At 39.5% G+C, this 23,827-nt stretch overlaps 1 protein-coding gene across 3 annotated transcripts in view; it reads right to left on the bottom strand.

The window, feature by feature from the left end:
- PRKCE (protein kinase C epsilon) overlaps positions 1-23,827 on the bottom strand; it is a 285,921-nt gene extending 262,094 nt beyond the window's left edge. For all 3 annotated transcript variants that reach the window (XM_023924501.2, XM_023924502.2, XM_086878387.1), the window contains exon 1: positions 22,782-23,827. In XM_023924501.2, the coding sequence (XP_023780269.1) occupies positions 22,782-23,129 (348 nt within the window). In that variant the 5' untranslated portion in view covers positions 23,130-23,827. The remainder of the gene's footprint in view (positions 1-22,781) is intronic.

The raw sequence follows: 23,827 nt of genomic DNA on the forward strand, positions 1-23,827 counted from the left end.
AATTTTTAATTACCTTTAAAAACATTTTGAGTAAAACTAGCTGTCAGAATTTATTAACTACAATGACATAATATTGAACTCAAATATGAGTAATTCTTTTTAGCAACTAAAAAAAGTACTAGCGGGCACTATGCTTATACATATCCCTCCCATAGGGCATAATAAGGTCTCTCCAGGTATATGATTGTCCAAGCCCCTTCTTTGATTTCTTTTTAATCTCCAGACTATGAATGAAGGTAAAAACTGACTTATGATCAAATATCTCTATTGATGGATGTGCAGTTACTGCATGCAAGTGTCAGCCTCTACTATGACACCTATGCCATACTCCCTACTACTAATCTACCTGAAAATCCCACAGGATTTTTTGTCCATTAGGGCTTATCAGTTATATTTATTTGAATCCACTGCCTTCACTTATTTTAGGGAAATCATCTTCCTTAGAGGAAAAAAATTAATATATTTAGCACATCCTATAGACAAAAATAATACAGGTTTTACATAATTAGCAGCTGCAATACTTTCATAGGGAATTCAAGTTACAAAACTATTATTTATTCATTTTCTTGCTGAAACAATGGAATGTGGCTCAGTGAGCTCTCTGTCACTGGCGTGCTTTTAAAATTAAACACTAGAAATAATTGCCTTAGGTTAAATAAAATAATCCAGCAAATAAAACAAAAGCAAAAGCAAAAACTGAGCAATCTTGACAACATATCCCATTTTCATCCTTATCTAGCTCTAGCCAACACCCATTTCCACAAAGAACTAAAGAAAAAAGTAGGCCCTGCTTTATGTCCCAGAGCTTAGCAAATATGGGCTGTTAAAAAGCAGGAATTGGCAAATTCTTGAAGTGCAGAGTCCTAAAAAAGATGCCTGCCAGATACTTCCCTCTCCTACTCCAAAGAGGCTTCAATTTAATGCCTTCCACAGTGTGCATCACTTGCAAAAAGGCTGTATTTTTGCATGCATTTAACTGCAGTAATATTCAGTATCTGTACTAAATTCTTATTGTTCATTCTCTCCACCATGGCTGAGCATGTCATCATACCTGCTATGCTCACAAACCACTTTTGCCCAGTTCTCAAACCAGCCAGCTCCTAGGTGCTTTCAGTGCCTTTAAATTGAAGGCAGAGAGAGAGAGAGCACACAAAAGAAAGTGGGGAAAAAAAAAAAAAAGTGAAAGCAAACATATACAAAAAGTACATGCAGAGCCAGATTTTTTTCACTGTGAGTTTCAAATATTCACCACTCAAAATTCAAACCAGATTTTCAAGAACCTAGGCCTCAGTGGTTTCTATTGTGATACTTAACAATTCAATAGTTAAACAGATTTTAACAATCCAATCAGTTATTTAGTTAACAGCTAATGAACTCTACTAAAAAAAAAAAGCTCTCTTGCAACTTAAAAATTACATTTCTTTGCACACAAAACACTTCAGCAAAAAAGTCATGCTCTATATTTTGCAAGTCCTTGCTATTTATTTTAGAAAATATGAGAAAATCTCTCATGGCTGGAGCTTTTTTTTCCACAATATGTCACTTTCCACACAGCTGTGAGAGGATGAATTGTGGCAGTGAAGTTCATGGTAAGGATGAGATTTTGAGTAGAGGAATTCCTGTTCACTGAAGGTCATGCGTCAGAAATACCCTTTTCAGTATATCAGGCTTTAAAAGGACAACACCTCACTTCCTGGTCTGAGCTGAATCTGCTGTGAATTTTCAAAATAACACTGATGTGTTTTTAGTGGTTCCATTTGCAATGGCTAAATCTGCAGTTAAAAACCCCCAAAGCCCAACAACAACAAAAACAAGGCTATCATCCTGTAGCTGGCTGCGCTTTGTATGTCTGCTTGTGGTTTACTTGCAGAAAACTTCAATAACAGAGGAATTGCTTTATTTTAAGGAGCGAGGGGAAAAAAATATTTTCCCAATATGATCTGTTCCTATTTATCTTCAGACTTACTTCTGTGAGGAGAGGACATAAAGTACTTTTTAGTTTTAATATTTATTTTATTCGCAAACTCTTTCATTTTGTGCTTGAACACAAAGAGCAGAAAACAAAACAAAGAGAGAAAAGAGAGCTATGACTATATTTTCTCCACCCCTTGCCAAAAACACTACAAAGAATGGAAAAAACAATGTCTCACTTTAAGCCCCAGAACTGGTTAATCAAAGCAGTTGATGATCATGCACACCAGCTGGGAAAAAAATAGTTTTCTATCCATACTCATAACTGCTACCTCTGTCAGCCTCAGATGGAAAACAGGAACCACCATGCTCCTGTCAGAGGTCTGCAGAGTGTGGAAATCTTGCAGTAACCCCCACAAAATGCACTGAGCCAAGGTGAAGAAACCTCCTAGTCAGCAACTACTGAGTGACCAGAGCAGCAAGGACACAGCAGTGACCCAATCCCCCTCAGCACCTATCTGGCCCATATTTGGATGCATCCAAATATGCATACCTAAGGATGAGACATCAGTTGGGACTGGAGGTATCAGAAGAGCCTACACAATTTTGTAATTAACGTAGTAAGGCCTTAGTGTCAAAGATACAGATCTCTATATAAGCAAATTTTACAAACCATCTAGTGTGAAATGAACAACCTAATAATTTTTCAGTACATCTTGTGAGCATACTTTTGTTGCCAGGTTATGGGATCACACTACACTCAGACTGGTTCCTAAGATCCCAGTGGATTGTGCATGGCCTGTGATGATAAACTTCTCATGAGCATTTTGACAACAATATCAAGGCTCATTTATCAGTGACACATACTTCTCTAGGATAATATTGAGATATTTCAGACATTTGTTGAGTTATTTTGCAATTATGATCCCTGTATTTCTCTTCCTCCTCTCCCTGCTCAGGCAGTAACACTTAGCAGGACCAGCAGCCCAGACAGCTCTGATTCACACAGCAGAAAAAAAAGGGAGTGAGGAACTGAGCTTTACCATCTTCATTTAACAGAAGAAGCACTCCGTTCCCAGTAAGATCTTCAGATAAGCATAGGGTTTTGAAAACTCTCCAAACAGGTCATCCTTGTGCTCCATATTACCTTCAAGGAAATTTTCTCCCATGCAAGTCTTTCCCACCAGGCTTTCAACTGACCTGTGTCACAGAGAGGGCTTTCACAGCCAATAATGTGACCCAATCCAAACCAACCATCTTACCACTATTTAGTAGTCCTCTTCATGAGATAAAACAGGAATTAGGGTCACAGAGAGCATCCTGTTTCGCCCATTCCACAGACAGAAAAGGAATATATTTACATGGCTCTCTTAGGTCCTTAAAGCGCAGTGGGGTGAAGGGGAGAAAGCAGGGGGAGAAGATGGGAGAGGGATGATAGGAACATTTAGCCCAAATATTCAAAAGGTACTTTTAAAGCTCTACAGGTATCTGGACTGCCCTTTTGAAGCTGAGTCTGCAAGTCAAAAATATCACACAGTTACTCATACAAGACAGATCTTTCCCAGCTTTTGATCTATACAGGCCTGCTGCAGGAAAGCTGGTTTTATCTTCTGTTCCAAAATTAATTACTAATATTGGACAGATTTCTACATGATCTGTACAGTTAAGAGGAAGATTTTGTCTGGTCTTTTCTCACTACACAGTCTGAAGCACATTTATTTTTACTCTGAGAACCAAGAGATTGAAAGCACAGTCTCCAAGTGTTTCAGAGAAAGTTACCCTTATCAGTAGTCTTTAGGGAAGTCCCGTATACCACATATTTGGGATCAAGAAGATGTAAAGTGAAGTCTATAACCTAAAAGAGGTTAAATATGCAACTATCAGCATAGCTCCCTTTTCAGCATTGCTTTGCAGCATTAAGATCATCCTTTAGGTAAGTGGAAAAACACTGGCTACAAAATACTGTCTTATCCCAGATGGTGATGTCATGATTATGTAATATTATCCTCCAAAGATTACTGTATATTAAAGAATATGCTGTATTTCCCAGGCTTTTCCCTTGCATAACTTCCCAGGTGATTTGCATCATTGAACAATGGGAAACAAGGCTCCCCAGGCTTGACAGGAGACTGCCTCTCCCTACACAGGAGTAACTTTTCTTGCTCACTAAATTTGGGTTCCTCTCCCTGTGGCCTCCTAGAAGATGTCACCACGCACCAAGTGAAAATAAATTTGCCCCAGCAAACAATCCCCCACCCCAAAAGATCACAGCTCTGGATCTGTGCTCTCACTGTTTACTGGGCACTTTTGGTCCTGGGGAAAGGAGGCACTGCTTCTCTGCAGCACAAGGAAGGCTCTTAAGCCTCGTGATTAATTAAGCATGGTCAGCTTGACTCTCCTCAGGAGGAATGAGGAAACAGAGGTAGAAGAACCTGTTTGATGAAACTTTGCGTACCAAAGCCTGAGGCAGAAGCTTTGGTAGAATTAAACACTGTTTCTTTTTCCTCCCCTTTGCCTAAAATTTGTTTATAACCCATATCCTGGCAGGGACAATGAACACACAAGTTACATTCAAGACACAGAAAACAGAGTAACAAACCAACCCTAGGAAAGATATAATCTAATCAATATCCCTTTGAATCAAGGTGGTCAAAACCTTCTATACAAGCATAGATTTAGAATGTCAGAAAAAATAGAAACCAAACCATCCTTCATATCTGTCATGCTGTGAAGAACTTGAAAAATCTTACCTGAAATAACACTCTTTCTACATACTGCAATAACTAGATGAAATTTTTTTGCCATTTTCTAATCATAAGAGTAACAAATTGTGAGAGGACTGAATCAGTCTGACTACATATACATTTCTCACTTCATGCTTAAGGCATATAGATTTCCTTGTAATAAACTCCAAAAACTACCGTGAAGAAACAGCTTTCCCCTTTAAGTATGACTAGCAGTGAAGCCTCATACTCACCCTTAGTTCAAATAATGCCAATAATGACTGCAGTCACTGGTAGCAAATTAACCTCCAAAGGGACAGTAAAGTAGGTACTAGTGGGAGAGGAGGAATCTAGTCCAAACATCCTTTACAACCTCTCAATCTCCATGCACAACATGGTGTATTGAGACACTCATACAACATGAATGGCTCCAATGAAAGTCAAAAAAGCTGAATGTGAAGGCCTTTGCAGTTCATATGAAAATGAAGAATTACACCAGTACATGCCTCTTTACCCAAAGGTCATGATTGCATATTCAATACAGTCATCAAATTGAAACCCACTTAGGAATCTATTGATGAAAAGTACCACACAAATGTGGCATTATTTTACTGTACATAAGGGAAAAAACATGTAAAAATGCTCCTAAGCATGACAGTAAAATTGAAGGACCTTCCTTTTGTCAGTAAGCACCTGGTACCTTGCTTCACCCTCTTGATATCTCATTTTCATATCAGAGTTCTAATTGTACAGCAGACAAACAGTGAAAATGTGAAAGTCCCTGTAGATTAGCTTCAGTCTTTACTCAAGTGCTGTACATGTCTGTGGGCATACAGAGCACTGATGATAAGCACTGCAAGCAATACTGGCAGTCAAAAAAAGCTGCCAGCAGAACCTAACTTTACTTCAGAGGGTAGATCTAATCTTAGGACTGATCCTGTCAGGAACCAAGAGCCATAAACTAACTGGAAATCAAGCAAGCTCAGCATTTCACTGAAGACACTCAGCACCTCACAGGTTCAAATCCATACTTTTTAAAAGTCACTTCCTATTTCTCCTTTGTTTACCCTGGCTTATCCTGAACAGTGAGGCTTTCTGACATAGAGATAACTTTGGAAATTATTACTTTCATATTCTTTGATGATTTCAAAGGGCAGGAAAGAATCTCTCCCCTTTCTGAGGGCCACCCAGCTGAAGCAAAGAACATTATTTTTTTCAGGCATGTTAATAGAAGCCAGTAATAACTCAGCTGAGTTTCCTTGGCCTTGAAATACCTGACTGAATTTGCTTTTGTTCTTTCTCAGTAACATATTTTGTTCCTGCATCTGCTATCACACAATTATGTTTCAAACAACCCTAAAAGAGAGGCGGCCTGACAACTTCCAACCAACTTAACCTCTTCCTATGACACATATTCACTGCCTTAATGTGTTTTATCCATTTATACCTGTCTCACAAGTGGATGGAGCCACTGGGAAACACAGTGTAACAAAACAGGTCTTTCAAATTAAGCTTTCTAATGATTAAATATGTTAACTGTAATTAAAGCTGCTACTAGTCTCACTTTCTCCAGGAGGAAAAGGGGAACTAGAGAATACATGAGTGTTGGAGAATGACATCTTCTTTCCTAGATTCCTAACAGAAAAAAAAACAACCCAACAAATGAGTTGGACATATATACACCCAAATAAATAAAGATAAATTAAATCATCCCTTTGCACCCACATTTATGCCAGTTATTCTGAGCCAAAACTTTTTTATTTATTTGTTTATTTTAAATCAAGCTAGGAGATTTAGTAAATGCAGTCTGTCACCACAATTTTTTAATTCTGCTAAGAGCAGAAGTGATGTACTTCTCAACAGAGGAGCTGCTAACAGCAACCGGTGAATGAGGGATTACAAGTACCACTGGGAGAAGAAGGTACAAGAGGGAAGTGGACCTGGAAAAGTAGTATCCCTTAGAATAAAAGGGTTAAAAAAAGGGAAGACTGAGCCTGTGGGTTTGAAAATGCAAGCCCTGGGACATGAGCTCTAAGCTTCAGGGCAGATGCATTTTGAGACACAAAGAAATTACCTAGCTGAGTTTCTTGATTACAGAGCTCACCAGGAATCTGGTTTGTAAGCAGGGATACTCTCAGGACAGCTGGGTACCCCTCCCATATGGTCTCTTTTCTGCTGCTCTGTAGCCTTGAGATGAACATCTAACATACTAGATTCATATCTTAAGAAGTGAGGACACAAATGTTAACTTCATACTGAAGTGGTAATGACTGATAGGGTCTTGCATTGTACAGTGGACCTGTCAGCAATATTAATAAACAAATATGTATTCATCTAGCATTCATTCAATTCCAGGATATATTCAAAACATTCTGTCATAACAAAATTTATCCTTAACCAATGTTACTTATATGGGAAGGTAAACCTGTGACACCAGGAGAATCTGAAAAGAATTTGTCATATTTAGGCACCGTGTCTTTTCATATTTGCCTAAAGAAAGAAAATTGTAGCTTCTCTGTGGTAAAAAGTGTCACGGTATTATAAGCCTCCAGTATGAAATAAAGCTGTTAACATACTCCCTTAGGCTGCTATTCTAATTGATGTTCATGAGCCACATGCATTTGAAAGATGAAGCAAATTCATCAGAATATTTTAACAGCACTGGTTTCTTCCTGTAGATCACTGAGCAGTGTACTGTAGTCAATATTACATTTTGGATATCTATAGAAAAACATATAAGTTGTAAGTAAAAGTACATTCTCCTAAACAGATGAAAACTGTAAGTAACTGAAGCCTTACGTTCACCACCTTTGCACACCAATGCCTTCAGCTTCATGTAATATCACATAACTGATATTCCCATTACTGACTACTTTTAGTCTGATGGACCTTAGCAATCCAGATTTCAACACTTTTTCTGTAGCATCTGCACAATGCACCTTTTGGATGAGAGAAGCATAAGTAAAATCTTTACTACACTTGCAAGTCTAGATGTTAATTTATACTGATCAGGGAGGGCAATATTACACACCATATCAGGAAACCAAAGAGAGTGTTCCTTCTTCACTGTGAAATGATGGTAATAGGTATATTGCATCCTTCTCCCATTTCATTTGAGCTCCAAACACATTAAATAATGAATAATTTTGCAACAATGAGTAGCTAAATGAACACCCATTTTCATTTCCCCAGAATCTCTCTTTCTAAAACTTATGAAGTCCCAGTTTCTATAATCTGCTCCAAATTTTTCCCAACTGGGTTCAGCCCTGAAGGGCAACATGTTAACCCCAAGCCATGTCAGCACATCCAGTGTAGTGAATCTGTGGCTTTTTCAAAATCAGGGACAGCCTTGTGTAAACCACAGCCTAGCAGTCTGCCAGGCAGGCAACACCGATAACATCTCACTGCATCTGTTTTATACACACACTCAGGTGTTGGGCTAGCAGGCTTTGCTGCACTGCACAGCTGCTCCACAGCACACACCAGCTGTACGTACTCCCTCTTCACACCACTCCAGCTGGAGGATCCCAAGCCTTTCCACTCTTAGTAACAATGACAAGACCCTGAAAATGTACAACTAAATGTTCTGTTTCCTTGGAATGATGGACTCGAGTGGAAGTCCCCTTTCCTCCAAATGAACAATCAAACAACAAATGCTTTGACTTTACATTTTGTCTGCTGTTATCTTCTACCATGTTAACGGCAGTTATGGGGCTACAAAAAACCACAAAATTTTAAGTTAGGACAGCAACCTTTGAAGTTTCAAATTATTGAAAACAATCTGTTCTACATTTCAGAGGGATTTGCACATCCAACTCTTCCAGGCCTTTGACAACTTACCTATGTTCATACACAGGTAGGCCCAATACCAGAGGCATTTGGTAACTTTGTCACTGAAACAGTTAAGTTGGTGCTGCCCCCAGCTAGCAGCTGCCACAGGAGCAGCACAGATTCCAGCTACTGACTCCTCTTTGACAATTCTGGAAGCCTGATTTTATAGATCCACACCTCTACAGAAAAAGCTCCAGGGGCAAGAAGGCAGCAAAACAAAGGCCCTGCATTTCTGTTTGTTTACTACAACTGAAGGAAAGCATCCCCACAATGGATGGAGAATTGAAACAGAAAAAGAAAACCCTTCCAATCAAACCATAAATCCATTAGCTTACTAAAGGCAAGCTGCAAGAAGGAAATAGAAATGTAATGGTGAGAACCCTTCTTTTACAAAAGTAAAAGGAGAGATTGACAGGTGAGGGAGAAGCTTTAGGAGACAAAGAGATACCTCTAGAAGGTATTAGGCAGAAACCTTATTTCACTAGTCTAGATCTCAGCCTCTGTCTCCCCATTGTAAAAATTAAACTGATACTTCCACTACAAAAATGTGAGATTAAAACCACAATGCTTGTGCCATACTTCTGGGAAACATGAAGAAATCTCCATCCATTACACTTCTTTTCAGGAATGCTGTGAAGATGACTATACTCAAGATTCTCCAGACTCAGATTATTTTGCTAATGAGCTTCATTACAACCTAAGACAGATAAGATCTATGTATCACTACATGTAAATCAAAAGCAGACAAAGGCCTCTTCTGGAACCACTGATAAAAAAGACTGGATTATTCATTTTACATGAAGATTTTATACCTGAATTATGAGTGAATGTTTGTCCTTTCATTTCCATCACTGACATGCTCATTTGTTTGAAGGAATTATGTGAATGGAAATAAAGGCAATAATTACAGAAGAAAGAGGAGGTAGCATGCTTTATCACAAGTAGATGCAGGACAACTAAGCATGTAAAAACTTGCATGACCAGTTCACAGCATGCAAGATTATAATAAAGTTATTACACATTATCTCACAGCTCACACAAATTTCAGAAAATAATGTAATGTGGACCAGAAATACCTTGTGTACTGTGAAAATTAATTCACCAACCCCACCTGTTACCAGAAACACTGGTAACAGTGTTACCAGTGTTCAAGCAATAGTGATGACGGCTATTTTTTTGTTGATCTCTTTTGACATTCTGAAACTTTTAGTTAAATAAAGCCTACTGCAAAAAAGATCTCTCTTATTTGTACAAAATGCTCTATTGCAAAGTGGCTTCACTTTGTTGACCATCTGTCATATTTACATGTTCCTTGGTCTGGCACACAAGCTTCAGCTTCTTTCTCTGCTGACTCATGTGAATAAAAACACTCTCCCTTAACTCCTCAGTTAGACAACTATTGCTTCCCCAAGGGCCATCAAATACATTTTTTAAAAGTTATAATAACACATAATTTATTTCCTTTGCATACTTCTGTTCTGTAAAGTATAGGTTTTTATTTTGCTACACATTTTCCATGGCTTTTGCAGGCCACATCTAGCTTGAAACACAGGTTATTGCACTCCAAAAGTGAGACTGTTTTTGTTATTTTACATCATAAACTGCTACAGGGAGAAACTATGAACTTTCTGTTTCTGCACAAAGAGTTATGTTATGTTATCAAAGAGAAACTAGTAACTCCTACATTCAAAACTGTCAGGCTGCCAGCATGCATGCATCCATGCTCTGACAAGGTCTCAGCACTTTGCTCCTGTCTCACTGGGATATCACTGGCATCAAGTACATTTTCATAGCTGCATAAAATGTCTCCGAGACTTCACATTTTTTGCATCACAAAGTTCATTAACCATGCATAAATCTTATAATAGAGGGGTTCTGCAGAGCAGCACACTGCTGCTGGGAAGCGGATTTTGCTTGCGAGTCTACAAATAGGGTGCAGGGCTGATTCACAGTTATTGGAAGAGCTGAAAACATTTTGGCAGTTCTGCAAAACATTTGGCCTGTAATTTGTCTTACTGATCACTGCCACAATTATGTCCAGGTCCCAAAGAGAAGCAGCCCATACAGTCCAGCAAGGAGTCTGATGTAGGGAGAAAAGGCTCCACCAGAGGTGCCCTCACTTCTCACTCTGCCTGCCTTCCTTTTCAGTCAGATGGGTTTTTTTTAACATCAGTCTTCCAGGAACAGCCTGAAAGACAGAATTACATTCTCACACTTCATGTCTGATTTTAAACCTGATTTTTGAAAAGGCTAAACTTTAGAATACACTAAGGGTATTGAAAGCTTTATGCACTGTTAACAGCAAAACAGTGGTTGGCTGGAGAGCATGCACATTTCAAACCAAATGTAACCTGTCGGAGACTGTCAGTTTGATGTCCAAGAGTACATTCAAAGGAGGTTAGAGATCAGCTTCATTTAATTTGTTCAAATATACAATGATTTACTATAGTTTTATTAATGAAGTGTCAGCCAAAACAAAACCAAAAATGTTAAGGTTTGGGGGGTTTTCCTTTGTTTAAAAACACTCTCAACAACACCACTTCCAAAACAACACATATTACCAAACTGAAGAGAAGGCTTGATGGTCAGAACTGAAACTTCTGACCAAACACATTCACAAGCAGTTCACAATGTACTCACAAACTCATTTGTACACAGTTTAGAAGCTGTGTTGACTGGGTTTTTTACTCAGAGGGTGGTTGGGCATTGGAACAGGGTCCCCAGAGAGTGGTCACAGCACCAAACTTCCCAAGCACATGGTGATTCTTGGGGGACCTGTGCAGGACCAGGAGCTGGACTCAGTTATCCTGATGGGTCCCTTCCGACCCAGTAGATTCTGTGATTCTATGACAACAGATATAACCATTCATGAAAAGACAGCTAGATAACACTTTCAAAAGGCTGCTGAAGCAGAAGCCTAAATTCTTCATGTAATTTCCACGTTGCTGAAAAATTTACAGTAAATCTCAATTCAGAGAAATACTTAAAGTTCAATATTAAACATAGAAGAAATTCAATTGATGGTGATGTAACTAGCTAGGAGCACAGAGGAATCAGTATGTTTGCAACTAAATGATACAGATACTCTGAATAGTTTCAGCAACAGAGACCACTCAAAGAACTACCCATTAAAATCAATACAGGAACATCAGCTTTGAATCTGTGTGCAAGACAACTTATCTCTGTCTGTCCTCCAGTCATAAATGGACAGCACTCACTACAAACTTACAATTTTTGTTTGTTTAAGGTATATTGATTCTTGCTTACTCACACATTATTCATCAACAAAACCAACACAGGAAAGTTTCTAAGGTTTTTGCACTGTTCTGGGCTGTGATGAACAATGGCAATTGCTCCTCATCTATTTTTGTTACCATATTACTATGGTAAAGTGAACACCCTTCAAAAAATAATCATGACCTCACATGTCTGCTAAATCATATATCCTAGAAAGTAACATTATCCCCTACCCAAGGCCTTTTGCAACTAATGGGCAAAGCAGACAAGAACGAGCATGGACTGGCAAGAAAATAGCATGTAAAGAGATTATAGGAGCTTGTCTAGGTCATAGTATCTGGGCTACTCCTCAGAACTGTTCAAAATAAGTTTAGTTGAACTTGTATTTTAAAACCTTCCACTCAGCCTTATAAAAATGCATATGCAAAGTTACCTCCCAAATACAGTAACTAAACTAATATTATTTTTAAAGTTATATATATATAGATAGATAAAACTTAAAATTAGTTATATTATGTATCTAGATATCTATAAATATATAAATAAATGAAGTATTGCCTGAGGGTCATAGGAAAGAAGCCCAAGGTTTTGCTTTTTATGTGAAAAGCCCTGTCACTTGCTTCTGATTCAATGGATAACACTTCTAAAAACTAGGCATGAGGTGTTAATAAAATCCTTTTTTCTCTTTCTTCCTTTCAGAGGCTTGGCATGGCTCTGAGAAATTGCTAGCAGGAAGAGTAAAGGAGTGCGATAAAAGCTTATCACAGCCCAGTGACATTTGTACATACTATTATCCCTATATATCATATCCAAATTTGATTATTGTACTGCTAGTGGTCTAATCCACCTATCACTACAGAAAAAAAAAAAAGCTGTAATATAATAAAACAATATCAGCTTTCATTGAATTATGCAGAAAAATCTTATAATTCCCTCAAACTGGGCAGTACCAAACATTCTTGAAGCTGTATGGGACACTATGAACCAACTAGAAGTTTGGGAATCATGGACTAGATCATATGCACTGCCCCTCTAAACACATCAACTCCTTGAAGAGAAACACCACATTATGTAAAGCAGCAGGAACTCCAAATATCTCTAGCAAAATTTCCACTATTGCCTCTCCCCTTGATATTTTGAGTTAGGGACACCAAGCAAAGCTAAGCTCAGCTATCATTGCAGTCTTTCACATTGGTAAGCATTTTTCTAATATTTCTCTTGGCTTCCCCAACCTGCCTTTTCAACTTGTGCTTGGACTGGAATTTTTTGAAGACAGAAACCACCATTTCACATTAAATGAAACAAAATTACAAAACATGAGTAGGTATTTTCTGTGATTAGGAGTCCCTGGAAATCTCAACAGTCAGTACCAACTAGAAGTTTTTAATAGTGTTCTCACTACTTGGGAGAGTCTAGTTTTCAGGGACAGATCATGTTCCTACAACACCCCACTGAGTCTGCTAAAACCAGAGCATTTCGCCTGAAGTTCAAACCTATGTATTACATTTATTTCTTCAAACACTCCAGTAGTATAACTAACTGCAAACTCAGTGCATCACTCCTTTCTGACTGAAAATAGCTGCTCCAACAGCCACGAGTATGATCAGTCCCCTGCTGCTTGCTGAGCAGCACAGCGGGGACATGCTCAGGATGACAGCGGCTGGGCAAATGCCACAGAGCTGCAGACACTGGGGATGCTTCCGAGTCCTACTGACACAAAGACCTTTTTGGTCCACCAGAGTGATAAAAAAGGGGAAGGAGTTGGACTGCTGGGAATAATGGCAATATGGATATAAGGGAAGTAATAACATAGAAAATGAAGGAAAAGTTATGACAGCTGGGACTTAAGGACAAGGTGATAGTGGTGGATTAAGGAGAAAAGTGGGCCAAGAGGTCAAATGTTCAAGAGGTGCCAAGGCACTATGGGGACACAAGGAAGGAAAAGGCCATGAAACTCAAAGGAAAAGAAAAAAAAACCCAACAAACTCAGTAACTCTATAAAGAATCACATGAGAGAGAAAACGTAGTGGACACAGCATGAATGACTTTAAGCCTTTCCTTTTCCAATACATTATCAGACATAATTTTCTAAGGCCATGGATCAATCTCAACTTGAAATAAAGGGCAGTTAACAGATGCCAGAGAGACACAATGAGTAAATATGGTCCCAGCAAGAAAACTGTACTTGGAATAGCTCTCTATAGAGATCTACAGCAGGACATTTTATTCACAAAGCCTGTGAACACATGGCAAACATCAAAATCTTATGCACAATTGTAAAAGTTGCCCTATAATTTCTTGACCATTTTAAAGCCAGAACACGTAAAGAAAGACGGAGAATTGGCAGCATAAATACAGATGATAAAGAGGAAACTGAAGGAAAACAGTGAAGGAATACCATCTTGCTGGCTTTTAATCTGTGAAACAAAGCAAAGCAATTCCAGACATTTCCTCATCACCTGTGCAGAGGATGCATCAGTCTTCCCTCCATCTTTCCACCACTATTACATCCTGCTGAATTGCTACCACATCACTCTCTAAATACACTTATAAATATTAACATTGTCAAAGCCATCTATCTTCTAATGGCTTTGAAAATGCCAGTGTACTGAAGAATGGAGAGTTCTAAATGCATAAGAAATACTGGTCTTCCATAATAAGAGGCTTGTAGCTTATTCATACTCACAAGTACTTAAAGATATTAAACATAAAGGAATAATACTAAGTGGAAGCACTAAGTATTAGATTTCCCTACTCTTCATTTAAGATACAGAGATACCAAGGGGGTTTGCTGTTCAAACTATGCAAGCATGAAATTTATTTGGTAACATCTAGCCATTATTCATGCTTTTTTTGTTCCTGCCTGTGATGAAATTGCCCAGCAGGACACTAGAAACAAGCAAAATGATTCTATTGTCTGGAACAATCAAATCAGCTCAAGTTAGCCGATATAAGGCAGAAATGCCTGCCTGCAAACCTCCAATGGAATTAATCTTTGGGGTTTTTTTAATTTTAAAAGCTATGGCCTGACATTACTTCTGATTCTCAACAATTCAAGCCCTACAGAGTTCAGAGGGGAAAAAACCTCTTAGAACTGTGTAGCATTTCTCTAACACTGCTTCCAATAAAATAAACATTAAAACTCCTGTTATATTTAATGGGAACATGCCAGTATCTCTAGGTTTCTTAGCTGTGCTATTCAGAAATACACGAAATCTTAGCTTTTGTAACTTCTGTTAAATCCCAGCAATGATACTTTAGTATCATTGATTTTTTAACTCTTGGAGGAATAACAGTGAGACAACACTCAGAAATCAACTTTTCTAGAAATTCAAGCTACTGACTGAATAATGGTCAGAGTAGATAAGAATTCTGCAGATGTTCTTGCACCATATTCGCCTGCATTTTCTTTACAAAAATATAGTGCGAAGTACATAACTGCCATGAAAGTTACCCAATCTCTAGAATGGCTTATTAGCTTTATAGTTGTAGTCTCATATTAATATATTACTGAATATACTTTTTAAAATGTCTAGTGACAGCCTGCCAAACAGCAAAATACTCACAAACACAGGGTTAAAACTTTTTGTCAGCCTTCTGCAGTAATCACTTTCTCCCCAAATGGTTGAAACTCCTGTAACTTCTACAATTGGTATGATTCAAAAGGGCACCCAAAATACCCCATTCTTCAGGCCTTGCTCTGACCAGCTTGGCAAAAAGGTTTGTTCAATCCCCACAAGCCCAAAACGTCAGTTTTCCAAGCTGTCTTTGAAATTCTGATCTTCTTCCATACCCAGATACTTTCAGCCCTACCTTTCCACGTGGATAGCGGAAAAGTCTCTTCTTGGTCCTCTTTGACCACAAATATCCCATTACTTGCATACTTTATTGTTCCCAAACCCTCTCTTACCATGAACTGCAGATGTCTTTCTCTTACAAGATAATAGCTGGGATGGGGGAAAGAAGGTTAAGACAGAATTGGGTAAAGCAGAACTGAATTCAACCAGCCAATTCCAAACCAAAAAGCTCCTGTCTCTAATATTTTACAAACTGTATTCACAGTTTCCCTTCAAAACCTGAAAACACCCAAAACACTCATTTTAATAAGAGTTACTTACAGAGTGAAAACGAATCACGTTTAGTTGCCAAGTTCTACAATTACAACTGAAATCAAATCCTCGTTTTAGTAATATTTAAAGAATTCTGGACACGGAGGACAGAAATTCAGTTTGATACTAGAAAGCAGAAACCAGACTTACAGATACAAAATTCGCAGAAAAATAATAAATCAGAAAGAAAAAAATACAAGTGAAGAATATTTTTAACTGTTACTTATTCTTGGTTTTCCTTTGGAGCACTAAAGGTGTAGAAGAAGGGATTATAGGTGACCTCACCCCTGGTAAATCACAGTTGTACTAATTGCCAAAGAAGAGGAACAGCCTTGCCTTTAATGGGTTGCAGCTGTGACTAATAAAGGTAACTGTGATAAAAGGGGTGGGTTGGCTGGTTAGGGAGGACCTTGAGGAAGAGGACTTGGAGAAAGAGGGCCTTGAGGAAGTAGGAATGGTCCAGAGGGTCACTAAGAAGAAGGAAGTAAGGAAGAGAGGTGCTGCTGTAAAAGATCTGCTGTGAGGTTAGTCTGGGTCTGATAGAGTTAGAGCCTGAAGTCATAGTCAAGCTAGGTAAAAACCTCCTGTCATAGTCTGCAAACTAATACTTGGAGTCATAGTCCAGAAGGAAATACCCAGCAGTTAGGGGCTGCAGTTGGACCCTATAGTAGGAGTCTGCTGTAAAACAGAGTCAGGACAGCTGAAGAATTCAAAGAAGAATCAACTGGGATGCTTTTCATGTTATTAAATGAGAGTCTGTGTCTTGGCTCATTTCTACCCCTAATGAGAGCTCTGCTGAAACAGAGCATAGGCCCCTATTGAGGGAAGAATTTAAGCTTGCCTGTATGATATCCAGTAAACCTAATGAAATCAGTGGTTTACTCAGAACCATGAAGTTCTGCACAGTGTCTATGGAACCACCTGAGCTGGAATAATAGCAGGCACTGTCTTAAAATTAGTACAAGAATAACATACATGAATTGTTTTCACTCCACTTGGACATTTCTTAAAAGTCTAGATTTGATCTAGTACCTATGAACTGCACTCTGCTACTAATAACTGTTTTCTAACAAATACTTTCTACAGAGTTCAGTAGAATTATTTTCACTGTGTCCCTTTGTATCAATATTTGGTAGTAGCAACAATAGGATTGGATTCTGATCAGTGGTAGGCTCAAGTCCTGACCTACAGCTATGATAATTCAGTGTTAAGTGAAATGTATGCTCCACTACACACTTTTCATGCCCTAAGCAATTTTTTTTTCCACATCTGAAGTGAGACTACAAAAGCTATACACTCAGTAAAGCAGGCAAAAAATAAAAAAAATAAATCCCAAAGCGGGCCAGTGATCACCATACGGCCTTCAACTAGCCAATTTGCCTATGCCAGCTCATCCCTGTCTCCTACACGTGTAGCTTTCTGCTGTTGCCAAAAGGGCAGCTGGAGTACGTGGTGCAACAGCAGCTATTCATTACCCTCCTCCAGGTTTCTCCCCATGCTTCATCTCTTCCTTTCCCCACTTTGCTCTTTCCCTCTCCCTGCAGTAACAACCACAAAGGCATTTTCCCCCTCTATTGCTTCTCAGCAGTCTAGGAAGCACTGCAGGTAAGCAGGAGCTGTTAGGAGAGAACATTTCTAGCAGGGAGTAGGAGTAGATTTATGCAGCTGTAGAAGGGATTGATAGAAGACAGTGGGTGAGCTGTGTGTGACTGTACCACATCCCCAGCAGAGAGGGAAAAGAGAAGGCACAGGAGGGAGACAGACTGTGGGAGAAGGCAAAGAAGACCCCTATCTGTATGAAGTTCTCTCCAAAATCTCTCTTGACTATCACTTAGTCTCAGAATGAGAGAGTCCCTGTGAAACCCTGCTGAGCCCAAAAGCCTGACAGACCTTGCTCCACAACCACCATGTCATGCAAAAACCTCTCAAACAGGACCCCAGTATTTTCCTGTTCTTTTCAACAAATATTATTCCAATAACAGCTTTTCAGCAGCCCATGAACCACAGTTTAGATGAAATCTAAAGTTTTTGCAAGTGAAATCCTAGGCCTTTCAACACCACCAGCACAAATAAATTTGGCCAGCAGATGAAAATAAAAATGAAAACATGCTAGAGTCACTTTCTGCCAGACCTCAGCAGTGCATGGCACAAGCAGAGGTGAATGCACAGGGTGACCTGCACTACTTCGATGACAATTTCATTGTCTGTCTGCCAGCTACAACAGATCACCTGCTGACTGAAAGGCATTCCTAGTCCAACAACAGAAATGGTATTAAAAGAAGGGGGGGGAAAAAAAAGGCACCTAAGTAGTCTTTCCATTTCATTCAGATTAGAGGCACTGGAGACAGTTCTACTTCTCACATCCATCCATCACAGCTCACAGGACCAAGGACTCTGAAGAGCTTTAATTCCTCCCCAGCTACTGCCTTTTGGGTGACATTCAGAGCTCAGGTAACCTGTTTAACTGTATAGACTGCAACTTCTTCCCATGCTATTTTCTATAACTCATCACCCAGTTGCTACTGAGAGATTAATTTATAATACTCGCTTCATGCTATGGCAGCACAGCTGCACAACTAACTCCATATTGGCAAAATGGAAATATGAAAGATGCTTTCAAAAAAGTACAGTGTTTTAAATTTAGATCTGAAGAAGCCACACTGAAAGAAGAAAAAGAGTATGGAAGGTATTTTAGCAAAGAAAACCTCACTGAAATCTGTTTCTTTTTTTTTCCTGACAGCATTAGGGATTTTTTTTGGACAGCAGAAAATTAAATTTCTTTCATTATCCTAAATATAACTGTAAATTATTTTCAGTGGAAATAGAGGCTTTTTTTGTTAAATGTTGTGATGTCCTTGCTGATTTAGTGAGTTCAGCTACTCAGCCAGCAAAAGGATTTCTTAGGACAACTCAATAGGTTTTGTCATGTACAGCTAGGCTAATGGCTAAGACCCTTAGATGGAGTCTTTGGCATAGGTCCAATCATGCTGATTTCATCTGTTGTCAGCTCTGGAAAGTGGACTTGAACTCAGAACCCATACTACCAATCATCCACACACATAAACATTGATCATGATAATTTGCAGGAGTGGAACCACACGGCTAAATATCAATGGAATTTTCCTTCCTGATCTCAATTCCACTGATTAAAATGTAGCTGCTTTGCCAACTCAAGTGAATCATTTACATACGCCACATGTAAGAAAGCTAGATAAAGACATATTTTTTTATTACCTGAATTACCTAACTCAAAAAAATATAGCCAGAGCTGTCAAGTTACTAGTTTGTTTTTGAGTCAGAACTTGCAAATTGTTTATTGTTCTGTATTTTCTAGTTTTAAAGCACAAGTTCACCAGCACCCTCTTGAATACTCAATGCCATTCTATATGACATTTTCTGTGCTTACAAAAAGCCTGAAATGTCCAAATATTTGACATAAAATGTCAAATAAATAATTTATTTAATAAATCCAAAGTTTAAAACTGCAGTGTGGCCATGACTAAAAAAAATATGCAAAACTGACACTTTTCCTGTGTTATCTGTATTGATGCACCACTAGAAAAGCAGACATCTTTTTAATTGTTACTATACCTATCTTAGAAACCCAAACAAGTATTTTCTATTGATCTTACTTAAAGCCAACAAAACTATATATTTTATTTAAAAGCTTTCACACAGTAAACTCTGAAACACTGTTTCACACCACAACTTTGAATAATTTAAAATACATATATATATTTAGGGACTATATGTATCATATGGTCAAGAGAAACTGCTGAACACTCTGTAGATGTAAGGAACCAAGATTTTGCACATCTGACTTGTTACAATAGATGTTATCATGATTTCAAGCTTTGTACTTGTTTATCATTGGTGTTTCCACTGTAACCATGGCATCCATATATAGCACAGGCCTAAGAGTGAGAAAAATATCCAGTATTTTCCAAAAACCTCATCTGAGAAAAAAATATAAGGATTTGCACAATGGCAAAAGTCAATCAAATTTGGTGAGCTGGCTAAAATGAGAAACAGTTTCCTCTTAGGGGAAAAAAAACCCAAAACATTATTTTTTTGTGAATCTTTTTTGCATTTTGGACTTCTACAAGAACCTAAAAACAACCTTGACCCTAATGCAGATATTATAAAACAAATTCTGAAATTTCCTTTAAAAACCCCTATTAAAACTATATGAGATCAAAAGCATTAAAGCTATTAATAGGTTGACAAGACCTGTTCTCAGAACATGAACATTTTCTCAGTGTTCTCTTAATAATGACAGTTCAGTCCTGCAATAACTGTTGCATCGTTCTGAAGATGAGGAGGGGCAGCAGTGCAATTACTCCAATCACACTCAGCAAGTGCTTGGTACCCAGTTCCAACTTTCAGGACTGCCTAAAGGGAAACCTTTACAATGGCATAAAAAGACTTGATGGTCTTCAAGTGTGTTTCAAGTGTGTAGGCTGCATTTATTTGATATTTCAGGCAGTAAGGAAGAATGGGTTGCTGTGATTGCTGGTTTTAATTTGCTTGTTGCAGAGTTCAAAAAGAGTAGTACAAAAATATCTGCCTTGAATGCCAAGAGTGAAATGAAGGAATTAGTCCTCTTATAAAACAGAAAAAACTAACTGGTATCATACTTGCAGATCTTAGCCTAATGCTGGTTTAGGCCATGTGCATCTTCCTTGTAGTGTGAAACTCATTCACATTGCAGATGACTCCTTTGTCAGGTTTTAATACAGACTCCAGACACTGATGAAGATACCAATAAATTTATTTCATTCAGCATGGACTCTACAGAGATTTCACGACCACAAGTCTTCTTGTAACTCAAGACCAGTGTGATTTTTTAAGGGTCCTCTGAAGGTCCCTATCTATTAATTCAATAAACATACACAGTACTACAGTTATGGCAACACGCTCAGTAAATAGGAAGATTTTGGAAAGTGTAAAGCACAATCCTATAAATACTTACCACCCCCCCATTCTAACTGTGACATGGGGGTGGGGGGGGGGGGGGGGGGTGTATGCTGTCTACATAGCACATGAACACAATCCTAATGGTAAGGGTTTACAGTACAAAACAAGGTAAGTGATGCTTCAGAAGCTGCATTATATTGGGCTGACCAGTTATGATCCACTCCCTGTCCCCGATTCTGTCATATCAACAGTCAAGCAGTGTAGTCACTCCCTCATCTCCTCCCACCCACTGAATGCTGGACAGCAATGAATCCTGATGCAATAAAAGCCAGCATTTATTTGATTCAGCTATCTAGTTCCTCACAGATCCTGTTCACAATGGACCTCAACCTGTTAAATTCCACTATGTATCTACAGACTGCGTTCAGACATTTGAGTTCACCTTAAAAATCAGAGTCAGGATGCACCCCAGTCCCACCAAAATTCAAACTTGGCATCTGGAATCCGAAAGGTCCTTCCAGATTTGGTGACAAACTCACAACATCTACCATGCACAAAAAAGAACGTACAAAATTATTATTCTTTCACTAAAAATCTGTGCAGATCTCCTCATCCCACTGGTCTCAAAGATGAAACCTCACTTGATTTCAGGAGAGTCACAACTTGATTATCATTCAATCCAGGTAAAAGACATCTGCAATACTGCTGTATTTGTCCTGATATAGCTATTTCTCCTCTATCACCCACTTTTACCATTTGAGCGTACTAATGTGTAGCTTTTATAGAATCTGAGAATAACCTAGACCCTGACCATCACAGTGCAACACATAGGTAGCAAAAATGAAAAATATTTTAAAGTTGTATACATAAAAGTTTTAACAGTAACCTTGATCAGCTCCTAATCAGCATAAATAGAGTCTGATTCTTTCATGCCCTTTCATCATTTCACTATCTCCACATCACTGCATTAAGCAAAGCCCCAAAGAATAACATAAAACTCAGACCTATTAGCCCTAGACCTATTAGACCTATTTTTCCTTTGGTCCTGGGTTCTTTGTCTGTTTGCCAAAAAAAAAAAATACTGGCTGGTACCTTTGACCATGAAAAATAAATACATAAAAAGATGAGCATATATAATTTCAGATAGGTGGTCAAGCAGGGCACACTGAAAATGAGATGATAGCTACTATTGTTTTATTATACATCTCATTTAAAGGATATCTACCATTTAACTGTTTAACTGCAGAAATGTGAAATGTGCATATTCATGTTTCCCATTTCTTCATTGTTTGATTGGTTTCTCCCTGTTAAATCACACTACCTGAGGATGTCAGAGCAAGGAGTCTCCAGCTTTTTTGTACTCCCACTGAGGCACATTAGGGGGTCTTAAAGACCCTAAGAAAGCTGTTAAGACACACTGTATGTACAGACAACAGAATTTTTCTAGTTGGGCCCAAATTCCACTAGGACCCTTTCATCAATCTTGAGCACTTCAAGAAGCATTGCGTTAGATCTACGCATAGAGGTGTCGATCATCTGGAGGAAGGAAGGAGGAGCATCAGTGTTGATGCAGTGAGCTCTCAAGTGACAGGAAGACACTGAGGTTGTCTCGTATCAGAGGTCATGTCTGGATTTTTAAAGCTCATCATTGCCAGGCTAACCAAGAGTATTCACCCTGAAATGATGAAACTCATCTAGGCGCTGGATCTGGGTTTTAGGGTAATATTTTGTACGGATGCATTTGGTTCGGGTCTTTCAGACTCAGTAAGACTGAGATTTGTATTTATGTCACATAATTTCAGAAACTTACGTGGTAACTACATACCTCTTACTTAGATTCAGCATATTTTTCTTTCCTGTCTCGCCTGTGGACCACATGCATTAGTTATACAGTAACCATGACTATCTCAATATAACAGTGTGGAAATAATGAAAAGCCTTCAGAGGCATTACATGCCCTTGGCAACCTAGCTCTGCAAGACAGATGTTGCATCCAGAGCCACGCCACTGAAAATCGTACGTACATGTATGTATCTACAACGTGAACACTTACCCAGTCCTCGAAGTGCCGGCTCCCGTTCTGCAGCAAGTCCTCAAACTGTATAGTGCAGTTAGCCACAAAATCGTCGTACCCGATGGGGGCATCATGGAAAACAGCCATCTCTATCTTCCTGCCGTTACAAACGTCGGTGACAAATTCATCGTTCCAAGCAGGACTGTTGGTCTTTTGCTTGGTCGAGGTCTGCCCGATCCTGGAGTCGTCCACATTGAGGGCGATGTAAGGGTCCAGCAAAAAGGTCTGTGGCCTGGGACCCACCGCATGCCTCAGAGACCATGCCGTGGGCTTTAGATTCACCGCCTCGCAGATCTTGATTTTCAGTAAGCCATTGAAAACCACCATGGCTGGATAGCTGCACTTTTCCCGGGATCAAACAGTCGCTCAACGCACTCGCACCGAGAGGGAGGGAGGGAGGTCTCGCCAATAAATAGGAGGGCAGGTCTGGGAATGGGTGAGCAGGGTACGGTGCGGGTCTCTTCGCCTGGCTGCTGCCGTTACCTTCGATTATTTAGCCTTTGCTCTTGCGACACCCAGTGAATACATTTATTTTCTTGCCCGTGTTTCTAACGGAAAACAAGGGAGGGGGGCCGCCGGAGAGGGGAAGGCGGCCGCGGCTGCAGGAACCCCGAATGCAATCAAAACCCGAGCATAATCAATCCGGGGGGTAAGCAAGAGCCTTCTCCCTTCACCCTGACCATAATCTTGGATCAGTCCTCGCAGAAGAAGCAGAGATCCCGGGCTCCCGCACACGCCAGTCCTGCCCGTGCGCCTCACAACAATGCACACGCATACACACACACACGCACACGCACACACTCACACACACGGATCAGAAACACCGGCCGACCCACCAGCCCTGCCTACTCAGCCTGCCTGCTCAGCAAACATCCACCCGGGGACCTTCCATCCGCGCCGCCGCCCGCAGCCGCCCGTCCTGCGCCGCCGCCGCCTCCTGCTCCAGCGCCGCCAAGGCCGAGGACCCAGCGGAGCGACCCCCGCGCATGGGGGGCGCCGGCAGCGGAGCGGCCCGCGCGGGTCTC

This window comes from Cyanistes caeruleus, chromosome 2 (assembly GCF_971803275.1).
Source record: "Cyanistes caeruleus chromosome 2, bCyaCae1.hap1.1, whole genome shotgun sequence".
NCBI classification, from domain to species: domain Eukaryota; kingdom Metazoa; phylum Chordata; class Aves; order Passeriformes; family Paridae; genus Cyanistes; species Cyanistes caeruleus.